This window comes from Mixophyes fleayi, chromosome 4 (assembly GCF_038048845.1).
Source record: "Mixophyes fleayi isolate aMixFle1 chromosome 4, aMixFle1.hap1, whole genome shotgun sequence".
NCBI lineage: Eukaryota > Metazoa > Chordata > Amphibia > Anura > Limnodynastidae > Mixophyes > Mixophyes fleayi.
Window position 1 is genome coordinate 324,479,624 of NC_134405.1, and position 12,287 is coordinate 324,491,910.

The 12,287-nt window shown below is 40.2% G+C and overlaps 1 protein-coding gene across 3 annotated transcripts in view; it reads left to right on the forward strand.

The window, feature by feature from the left end:
- The first annotated feature begins 317 nt into the window (after positions 1 to 317).
- BPGM (bisphosphoglycerate mutase) overlaps positions 318 to 12,287 on the forward strand; it is a 32,570-nt gene continuing 20,600 nt past the window's right edge. The window contains exons 1-2 of one of the 3 annotated variants that reach the window (XM_075210229.1): positions 318 to 637; positions 7,028 to 7,667. In XM_075210229.1, the coding sequence (XP_075066330.1) occupies positions 7,067 to 7,667 (601 nt within the window). In that variant the 5' untranslated portion in view covers positions 318 to 637; positions 7,028 to 7,066. Of the gene's footprint in view, positions 638 to 4,951; positions 5,051 to 7,002; positions 7,668 to 12,287 lie in introns of those variants that run through there. The other 2 variants (XM_075210230.1, XM_075210231.1) reach the window with 2 other exon arrangements.

Sequence of the window (12,287 nt, forward strand, 5' to 3'; positions counted from 1 at the left end):
GTGAGACAATGCCCTTACTTGACATCTTGACTTGACTTCTAATAAACTAACTAGTTTTCAATAGCAACCTTTCAAGACAGGCAGGATATCAAATTGCTTTATTTTATTACTCATATTCATGTTTTTTCTCTCTCACACTGTACACAGAGGGGTCTTTGGGGAGAGTCACACAGACTGTGACAAGGACCATACTCCCCTCTCAGGGGGGAGACAGAGACTGAGCACAGCAACAACACAGCACGTTATTCTCATCATCGCCCACGTTCCCCGCTCGCCATTGGCCGCCGCGGATGTCAATCACGGAGAACAATGGGCGGGACTGGCAGAAAACAGCCAGAGAGAGAGACAAGGCGGCCGGGCTGCTGCAGAGTGAACGCATAGGGAGGAGGGGGCCGACCTGGTCCTGCAGCACAGCCCGGGCTGCACAACAACACAGCCAGATCCAGGGCAGCAGAGCTCAGCCTGACCTGCACCCTGAGGACAAGAGCAGCCACAAACAGATCTGCAGCCCCTGAGATCCATCCTTGCAGCCCCATAAGAACTACCTGGGTTGCTCTCTAGTATCACACAAGCTGGAGATTAGCAGCTCCACCTGGCTGGCTGCAGTAGTCTGAGAGGTGAGTGCTCAGAGCCAGATCTCCCACAAGGGCTCATGCGTTGCCTGTATATATAAATATATATATTATATTTTGCATGCAATACACAGTTATCCATAAACATCATTGCTTGATGACTTTTTTTTTAATGTTTTTATTTTATAACATGCAATTTGCCATTCATTTCACTGATCAGTCACTTCCTTATATTGACAATGTGGTTTTTTGTTTTTTTTAACTAAAGGGACTTTACAGGAAATCTGCAGATCACGTTTTGTATTTGTGGTTCTGAAAGCTTCTTTCACTGGCCCCTGTATACTACTAGTGTTGATGGTGGCTTTTATAAATAGACCTGTGACTTTTATAAAACCTGCATAGGATCCTGCAGCTATACATATGATGTACAATAAGAATGTGGGGTTTTGACTGAATTGTGCATGATGTAATTTGTGCATGTTTTATTATACAACCTCCTTTTACCATTTTATTGTTATGTAGTACCAGTAAGTGGAAAAACACTGGTATTGCACAATGGTGTTTAATGTTTCTATATGCCACTTAGCTGTCCGATGGCATGTATGTATGTGTGTGTGTGTGTGTGTGTGTGTGTGTGTGTGTATATATATATATATCATTGCACTTCTATCATGTATCTTCTATTTAGGTTTATTTGTGGCCCTATATCCATATTCCCTTTTATTTGGGAGCTATGTGTAAAAGTGGCTCTTGGATCTGTGTTGCATCTAAGTAGACTTTCATGAGTGAGTAATGTGAAGTTTTTGGTGGTGCTCAAGTGCACCAAGGTAACAAAATAATATAATTGCTTCCCCCCCAAAAAATGTTAAAATATACAAAATGCTGTCTAGTTTTTATGTATTTCATCTTTGGTCAATAACATTTTTGAAAGGCGCCTCATTCTGATAATATAGTATGCTAGTTTTTGTTATCTCTTGGTTAGACTTATTATTGCTAAATATTTATTTTTTTTATATCTATGTATATACCACTAAGCTGAATTTTTATTTTATTTTTTTAATTTTTTTTTTTTTTTTTTGGTTTTTTTTCTTTTTCACTGTCTAAGGTGGTGTCAGAAAGGTGCTTAATGTTAAAGGGTCCAACTGCTCTCCAATTGAAATGTATTATATTTGAGCAGACAGACCCTGTTGCACAGCATTAGAAGTGCTCGTTAAAAACTGCAAGACGTAACAGCGCTGCGCTATTCCACCTGCAGTAAAAAGTAGGCATGAGGGTTTCTGAATCTTGCGTTCAAATTGCCTGTGTAACGCTACAAAAATGTGTGATCGATGAATCTGACTTCATTGTAGAATGTAGACCTTAAACACTGACTCCAGAGATGGGGCGTTGAATGCTTCAAAATTCAGCCTCTGGCTGCTTCATGTTTACTTCTTTCAAATGCATATACATAATCCTTTCTAAACTGGGAACAAGTGTTGGGTGGCATTAAGTGACAGACCCAATGTGCACAATATGGCATTTTGATTATCATAAAAACAAACTAATGTAGCTAAATAAATAGTTCTTTGTTTTTTTTTGTCTGATCTGCTTTATTCATACATCTTTAATGGTTTAAGTGCTCATTGAAACATAGACATATATAGCACGGACATATGTTTATATCACTTTAATGTCACTTAAACAGATAATAATTTTATTATCCGTGGTGGAAGTGGGGGTGTATACGGAGGTACGCCATACTGCCACTTCTACTGCTTTCATTTTAAAACTATCAAATTACATTCGTTTATGGTACTATTACGGTTTCCATACCGCCACTACTAAATTTCCACTGTGACCGCTGGTAATGCAATTGTATATGTTTCTGCCAAAACATATCTCAGGACTTGGAACCCAAGGCACAAAAAAACAAAAAAAAACAGACTTAAATTGCGTATTTTAGTGCAAACAGCGTAGGCAGCCATCTTGAAAGCTACGCTACTATTAGAAGGTAGCCTATACATTCATTAGAACCTAATACTTCATTGATGTCCATGACTGGATCTAATTTGTTTTTCTACCCTGCGTCTACCTCTCCATCACCATATAATAACACGGCCTGTTGCAAGGACTATGAAGAAATGTAAAAAGTGGAGATATTTCCTATACCAACCAATCAGATTCTAGCTGTTTTGTAGAATGCAGTGAACAAATGCTAACTTGAATGTGGTTGCTATTGGCAACATCTTCACTTTTTCAAACCCACAGTTTAGTACATATACCCTTTGAAGTTGATCTGGGTCCTACCTCAATTATAAATCTGTGCCCACATTTTATATGTATCTTCCCCTCCAATGCAACATGGTTTTCACAGGTGACAAGTTACACATTTTTTCTATGCTTCACTTTCTTTAATGAATTGGGCCCAAAAAAGTCTTATTTTAGGGGGAAATGTGGCTCAGGCCAGGACTTTGTTGTGTAATCTCTATTTAAAAATAAAAAATGCAGGTCTGCATGACTAGGATAGTGAAATCAGTTATGCCATGCAAGGCATGGATCGAAAAGTAAGTGTTATTGTCATTACTAATAGAACCAGTTTTCAGTGGAGAAATAAAGATGGTCCTATTGGTTTTTTTTGACTCCTAAAGGTCTCTCCTGGTTAAAGAATGAGAAGACAAATTATACAAGATTAAACTTCAGGTTTTTTTTTTGCTCTATAGCTTCCTAAGACATTGGTTAAAAGTAGAGATGTAGTTAGTATCTCTGTACTTGGTATAAATCGATGAATACACTTTTCTTTGATGGCGTTTTACTTTACGTCCCTGAACTATAACTACTTTATCTCAATATGTTTACAAAGTAAACGCCGATGTGGCAAAATAAAACAATATAAACTTTGCTCGGGTAGAATGTGCAGTTTGAAAAGTTATTCCAGACACTGTGCAAAACCATAAAATCGACCTGTTCAGGGAGGTAAAGTTCACCTCCGTGTCTGCAGTGGGTTAAGAAACGCATCCTTAGTCTTACTTTATTATCTAAGTTTGTCCTGCGTATTCCTGGGGTTTCTTGTTTGAAAATGACTTATCACGAGCATTCTGAAAAGTAAAAATGGATGAAGCAAATAGTGGACCTGCTTGGATACGAGACTATATAGGATGCTGTCCTTCTAGGGGGGGGGGGGGGGCACTGCTGTACAAATTAATAAGGAAACCAGGTACCATTTTTAAATGTAATTTAGTATATTTGAGACATGGAGCTTCCAAATCTAAAAATATAGGAAAAACCTTTTCATGAGAAAATCCTCAGGCTACATCCATAAGTACACAACAATGAATAACATCATGTTTTATTTCACATGACTAAATGCACAAATATTTGTGAAAACAAGTAACGTTTGAGTACTATGCCTGTACTAAAGCAGTTTTCAAAAAAAATATTCTCCTCATATTACCCCTTGCACGCTACCACAGCTCTGGGAAAAGTCCACTTGCTTGGGCTGTCTGCAATCATTTATTGTCTGGCTTCATACTTCAACGTACGCTGCACTTGGCAGTCAACCACTTATATTTCTTAGTATTACCAATGACACCAGAACCCTAACTTAAATTTTACAGGTAATATTGTGTGAGAGGTGCAGTCGTTCACTGTGCAAAGCTGAAGGGGAGGGGGGAATAGGGGGTTTGGGGACGTAGGCAAATAAATATTTTAAGCTTATTTGGTTGCAGTTAACGGCATATCATCATCATTTATTTATATAGCGCCACTAATTCCGCAACGCTGTACAGAGAACTCACTCACATCAGTCCCTGCCCCATTGGGGCTTAGTCTAAATTCCCTAATATATACACACACACAGACAGAGAGAGACTAGGGTCAATTTTGATAGCAGCCAATTAACCTACCAGTTTTCAGAGTGTGGGAGGAAACCAGAGCACCCGGAGGAAACCCACGCAAACACAGGGAGAACATACAAACTCCACACATATATATGGTTTTCTTCCTTTCCCCAGGTGTCAAAATTTCTAGATGTGGCTCTGGGTGACCCACAGGCAGAAGCTGTGAGTCAGCTTAATCTTGTATCTTGTTGTAAAAGTCTCACATAGCTGGCAGACTGCCACAGCAGACTGGTCCAAACCAAGTGACCAGTTTTAAAGATGAACTTTGCCTCTTTAACCACTGAATGTCTGTGTTGTTTTTTTGCCCCTTAACCTCTTCAACGCCAGAGGTGGTTTACAGGTCTGTAGTCGGGCACATTAGCATAGTTTGGCACCGAGTTGGTTTCTAAACTGAGGACCTTGTCGGAATGATCCACAGTCCCCATATACAGTTGCACTCGCACTCTCTCCTACTGTCACACACAGCACTTACATGCTGACCTCCGCAAGGACTGCACATAACGTGTGCACATCTTTAGGTCTCTCTGTGTTTCAGCACCAGCAGCTCATTGCTGTGGAGGAATTCTTGTTTTTTGTTTTTATTGTCGTCCACTAGTTGCTGTGGTAAGTCTCTGTATATTTTGACTTTATGGCACAGAATCCACTATAATCTCCTGTTTGAGAAGAACTTTTTCAACACATAATACTGGTTGGCAAGCCGACTACCTTTCTCTGTTTAAAGCCTCCAGTAGAGCTCAAAATCTGTTCAAATTTGATTTGAATTTTACCAGTTTCCCGGCCTCGAACATGTATGTGTGGCAATGTTCAAAATATGCAAATTTGATTTTGTCATTTGTACTAAAATAACTATTAACTGTTTTGAGCTTATAGTATTGGTAAGTTGTTTTTTTTTTTTTATTTTTTTTTTTTTTATTATTCAAACAGTGAACATTAGTGCATTTTGAGGTTTATATTAAAATGATCATTCAAATTCAATTGTGCAGGAAGCCGTCTATCTTGGTTAGAGTTTCACATCACTTGAGTATTTTTAGTCTGTTTACAGTTCCAGAGTTTCTGTAGAATTTTTAAACTTTAAGCCGGTTCAAGAAACCGTATTAAAATAAATCAATAGTCCCCAGGTAAAGGGGTGGGATGTACATGGTTTCGCTAGTCTGCTGAAGGAAGGGGTTTTTGAGGCACAGTAATGTATCCAAACAGTTCGGGGATAAGAGAGAAACCATTTTAAAATGTATTGAATATATGCAATGCAAATTATAAATGAACTATATTTTTAATAGTAAATTGCACAAATTAACTGTAATTCACTGATTTTCAGACATACGTTAATTCATGATTCGGGTGTTCTTCCAATATTTAAACGTTTATGTTTTGCAAAAAAGAATCTTGTTGGCAGAAATGTCACAATGGCACAAAGGTTGGGAACTAGTGGCCTCGGATAATGACTTGGTTACTAAACTGCAGTTAGCAGCACGCACAGAGTCTAATTCTCAGCTAGGAGATGCTAGCTGTTGGGCCAAGACGTTTTTTGAAACTCGATCGGACAGGCTAATAAAATCTTTCCTTCTGCTGCTATGCTTGGGCCAGGCTTCAATTAGGCAGGTTAGTAAGAACTTGGCCTATATAGACAGAGTAGAACAGACTCTGATTCTGAACTGAAGACGGATGTGGCAGCAGTAATTTAAGACAGTGATTTGTCCCCCTAGAATACCCAACTATCTGCGCTTTGCTCAAAAGTTATTGCATAAAAAACGAATTATTATTCTAGCACTTCGGGTAAGTTTGGCCACTTTACCTTTTGTTTCTGCAAAAGATGTGCAGTCCGAGACTAAGGTAACCTATCGGGCAAACGCAGGGTTTGCAGAGGGAGGTTTCCACTCCACGCCGCCAGTGGGCGTGACCAGCATGCATGGGGGTGTAGCTATAATATTAGACAGTGCTTGGCTGCTCTCCAACTCTTCCTACACCCATAATATACATGGGCAATGCTGCGTGGACTACTGTTAGGTGCACGTAGCTCTTCCTTTTCAAGCAGAGCCGTGTGAAGCGGGGGCAGGGTCCAGCCACCTCAATTATACAGTGCCCCAGGCATGGAGGGGGGTTTCCAGGCACTAGGAACCCCCCCCCCCCTTGGTTTGCCTATGTATATATTACCCCAAATGATTTGCACATCATGATTCAGGAATGGCTCCACATGTCTCTGTTCCTCCCTTTTCTACTTGTGTAGAACTAGAGTCGGTGCAACTATTGAAGATGAGAAAGGGAGGCGGTGACCTTTGAACTTGTGATTGTGTAATTAATACAGGGTTGTATGATGCTGTGAGGAAGGGAAATGAGACTAAACAGGAAGCCACAGACTGAGTTATATGGTGAAAGTTGAAGGGTTACCAGCAATACAGAGTAGGGGTGTGAGACACTTATACAGGTACAGGAATACTGGTTTCAATGCACATCCTATAGGAAATAAGGTTAATATATACAATTTTACTTATTTTTTTGACTGTATTGTTTACTGAACCAAAACACATGTCTGTTTTCTTTCTTTTTTTTTTTTTTAGGTGATCTCGTCCAAACGGGCTGTACAGTAGAGTCTTACCTGGAGAAGTGAGCCACAGAATCAACATGTCAAAATATAAACTTGTTCTGTTGAGGCATGGAGAAGGTGCCTGGAACATAGAAAACCGCTTTTGCAGTTGGGTTGACCAAAAGTTGAGTTTGGATGGCGTTAAGGAAGCTAAGATGTGCGGGAAGCATTTAAAATCTCTAGGTTTCGAGTTCGACATGGTTTTCACGTCGATCCTGAGCCGCTCTATACAAACGGCATGGTTGGTGTTGGAAGAGCTCGGGCAAGAATGGGTGCCGATTAAGAGTTCATGGCGGCTCAATGAGCGCCATTATGGAGCACTTATTGGCCTCAACCGCGCAGAGCTGGCCCTAAATCACGGAGAAGAGCGAGTGAAGATATGGAGGAGGAGCTATGATGTTGCTCCTCCACCAATAGATGAGAGCCATCCTTATTATCATCAGATACATACGGATCGAAGGTACACGTGTTGCGATGATCAGAAAGAAATGCTACCAAAATCTGAGAGTTTGAAGCAGGTCCTGGAAAGGCTCCTTCCCTACTGGAACGAAACCATTGCTCCAGAAGTAAAGCAAGGGAAAAGTATTCTTATATCTGCACATGGAAACAGCACAAGGGCATTATTAAAACATTTGGAAGGTACAGTTGCTGTTTTTGCCAGAAACTCTCTGCCACAGTCCCTTCGTTTTGTGTTTTCCCAGTAATTGTCTACATGCGATAATGCAGATTAATACATTAAGTAGATAGGTCTTTGTTCATGATGGCTTGAAATGTAGAGCATAGGTGTTACTGGGGGTTTCCTATCGCCTTTTAAAATTGTTTTACGCAAACGATTGCGTACTCAGGAACGGGGTCAACGTTTTTGTGTACATAGTATGTTGCTATCTGCAGAGAGCTTTTATTCACAGACTTAACCTCTTCATGAATAGCGGTTTAAATATTGACATACAGGTTAAAAAAACACACTAATCCAAATACCACATAGAATAAGAATCATAACAAATCACTGAATTTATTTATATTCTATATAAAAATATTTCTAATGCCATGCATTGTACAGAATAATTGAGAACATTGGTTAATGGCTGAAAATAAGGAAAAAAAAACTTAACATGCATAAAAATGATGTGTACGGCAAAAGTCTGATTTTATAAAAGTGGGGCCTCAAACATTTTTTTTATAAAGTTTTCATTTAATGTTCTTTTTGAATTTGTTATCAAGGTTGGTATTTAATCTCTTAGGTTTTTTTTTATATTATTGCTGGCTGAATAATGTACTCTGCCAAGGATTCCATTTTTCTTTGTTGTTTTTGGTTGCTTAGTGACAGTGGCTTACCTGAACAGCCAGCTCTTGCTGCTAAATAACAAATTCCTTAAAAGGTAACACCACTCAAATGTTGCCTAATTAATTCTGTTATGCTGAGTCCAGTAACTTGCCGGAATAACTCCTGACACTTGAAATTGGACTTGTGCCTGAGTTTGCCTGTTGAAAACTGAGGAACACACTCTTGCTGCCATTTGAAGTTGTGAATAACATATCTTCCTTATCAACATCTGTAACCAGTTTATAATTTGTAGTTAACAGTGGAACTCCGATGCCTACTATGCTTGCATCATAGCTTACTTCTTCTTTTCGCCTCCCAGTCCTCCTTGCCGGTGGAAATTTGCCTCTGCAATTTTTCTTGTATCTTGTTAGCACCTTTTGCCATCTTTGCATATTGCTCCCAGAAGCAAAAGGTACGTGAAAGCTCTCTATATTAGATGAAGCACTTGGCCACTGTGCTACAAACTTCCTGATGTGAACAGAAGAGGATACACGGTTCTTGCGTTAGTTAAAAATAAATATTTAAAAAACAAAAATGGCATTCCCCATCCATCTGGGTGGACCTGGTGATAGCCCTGATCTCTCAACGCTTAGAGTGCCATTGCCTGTCGCAATGCATTTCGGTTTAGTGCAAAACAAACTGGCTACCCCCCTAAATTTGATGTCTGCAGTAAGGATCAGAACTTAGTTTTGTTTTCATAATTACAGATGTTGGTAAGGAAGGTCAGTTGTGCACAATGTATTTCTCTGTTTTCAACAGGCCATTTCAGGCAGAAGTTCTATTTCAAGAAGGGCCATTTATTCCTATAACTTCTAGTTGTATAAATCCAGCATTATTATTTTAATGGTGTGTGGCGGGAGGGGGGGGTTGAGTAGTTTATCTTTTACGTATTATGTCTGAGTGCAGGCAATAAGTGTTCCCTTCTCTGTTTATACCTTCATGATTATTTTCTATTAAAGGGAACTGTTATATAATAATGGGACAGATATTTTGTGGTGCTGCTGGTAGAAATTGGGGGGTTTTAGAGGTAGCACAGTGGTAAGTAATTCTTTCTTATAACCAAAATACTTTGTCAAAGAATGTGAACTTGTGTCCATGACTACACCGCCACCCCACAATTGTGACGTTTTTATTCAAGGCAGGCCTATGTATCGCACTCAAGGAATCTGTTGGATGGAAAAGAGGCACTGAGCGATTTGAGGCCTTTCTCTCAGCGTTATGCTTGTACTTAATAAGCCAGTTTGGCTGACCTATAAATTGCTGCAGGTTGTTTATGCTGAAGTTGTTCCACTGCAAGCCAGTAGGTAGTTGTATTATTGCTAATTAACTTATAATGTTGGCTATAGACCAGAGATTTGAGAAAAAAATCAAAGCTATTGGCACACGAGAGCTGACTGCTTTGCAGGGCTGTTGTAGAGACAAGGCAGAGGTGCATGCATAATGGCTTGAAATTGTTAAAATGGAGATAAGGATATATGACCTTCTTTTTTACCTGACATTTTAAAAGACTAAAAAAAATAAAAAATCTGTGTGTGCAACTTCGTGATGTGCTCATGCTATTGTCCCACTGACCGTTTCTTCCGCCATGTAAGACTATAACTCTGTCAGACTTGCCATAGGCTGCAGGGAGACTTCCCTAACAAGTATCTTTCTTGAATGGATACTCTGTTTTAGAGGACGGCTTTGTCTGGACCAATTCAGTTGCACCACACGCTTTCTTTTTGTATTAACTTGATCGTGTTCCAGGGAATAGCAAAAGTTTTAGAAGTATTTGTTTTCTTTCCCCTGATTCTGGGCTGATCTGTGACCCCTGGATATTCCTTTGGGCACCTCCCCCACCCCTATTCTTACATTGGTGGATTAGGGGGCGGAGCGGCATGTTCTTCTCTTGGGATTGCGCCAGGTTGTGACATCATAGCCTGTTGCTGTACTCCCAGCCCATTGCCAACATGGAGGTGCTGCACTCCCAGCCCATTGCCAACATGGAGGTGCTGCACTCCCAGCCCATTGCCAACATGGAGGTGCTGCACTCCCAGCCCATTGCCAACATGGAGGTGCTGCACTCCCAGCCCATTGCCAACATGGAGGTGCTGCACTCCCAGCCCATTGCCAACATGGAGGTGCTGCACTCCCAGCCCATTGCCAACATGGAGGTGCTGCACTCCCAGCCCATTGCCAACATGGAGGTGCTGCACTCCCAGCCCATTGCCAACATGGAGGAGGAGCAGCCAGCTGCTTCACGTGTAAGAAACTACTGACTGCTACTCCTCCATGTCAGCAGCTGGTGCAGAGAGAGGGGGTGCCACGGTGGTAATAAAGACACAGAATGAGTGATGTTGTTACTTCAGAATAGGCTTCCCCAAAACCCTGGCATCCTAAGGAACCGCCTAGTGGTAGCTCCTGCCCTGATTTGTTTTCTAAAAGAACATGTACTTGGATTTGCTTTTGAATCTTCATGAGGAAGCTTTTGTTTGGAAAGGAACTGACCAACTGCTGGCCCTGTCATACGTGTGTAGTTATTCTGAAATAAATTAAAACACCTTTGGGTACACAGGTGGACTTCAATTCATTAGTTATGCCTCTGAAGTAAACCGGTTGTTCCAGGGTTTTAGTGTATCTTGGCAAAAGGAGTGAATGCAATGAAATCTGTTTTTTAATTTACAATTTAAAAAAAAAAAAAGCTTTACAGTATTTTATGGAGATCAGTGGTAGGAATCCTGAAAATACAATTTAAATCCAGGGTGCATGCAATTAAGTATTGAAAATGCCAAAGCAGGTGACTACGCCACTGTGTTAGTCTTAAATCTATATTTCCATGATTCTAAAGACATGCACTTCTACTTTCATAAATATATTTCCCTTTTAATTATGTGAGGGAGAAAGGGGATGCAAGTGTGTTTTTGCAAGATAAATTCTTGGCCTCTGTGCACTTGCAGCAGCTGGCAAGGATGTTCGAACGGGTATTAACTTTTTGCTTTGTTTCTCTTCCTTCATTTAATACTCCGTTGTGTCTGGGATGGCAGCATGACACATGACTAAGCTTGGGTGATCATTTGAAACAATTTGGAGCCAGACCATGTACAAATTCCTGGCAAGCAGCAGACCACAAGTGCTGACAAATCCATTTAATTGTGTTATACGGACAATGGTCATTACATTCCCCCCCCATTTAGACTTTTTTTTTGTTGTCAAAATAGTATTTTTAAAGTTTCAATTGCATTTTTATGACTTGAACAATCTCTTTAAATTTCCGGCAGTATTAATGTCTCAGCAGGGCAATTAATGTCTTATATGTCACCTACACAAAAGGGAGGTAGTCGGTAGTCCTTTTGTGGACTGAATCATTATTCAAGATAATGCAGCCCATCCAGTCACTAGTAAATTGATGGGGCAGATAATTATTGTTGCAGCTCGAATTGGTCAACCTTCGTTGTGTGCTCGTGACACTTTAACATAACGACTTAAGCAGAATTGCTGTGACAAATATAGATTTTATTCTAGGAACTGTTTGATTAATAACAGGGACGTGATTCTCCGAAAACTTCTTTCCTGAGAAGTGGCCTGGGCTTTTGACGCAAGTCGCTGCAAATTGCATCGTGGCAGCCCGTCCACTCAAATCACGGCAGGACTCCCCACACTTGCCCTTTGTACATCTCCCTTCTGTGACTGGAATTATGTTACTGATATCCTATTTTTCTTGTTATGGTTTCTATAACTACACTACAAACATAAACACATTGTCTGTAGTAATCAATACCTCATTAAAGATTTGGCCCCACCGAATAGGGCTAAGCCCACCCCTCAAGCCACAATCATGACCGTAACTTGATTCATACACCAGACTGGATTATCTGCACTATCTTATTGGCCACAGGTTAAAAATTCAATATGGCGCCAACACTAGTAATATATAATATTTCGACGGAAGTTATTTT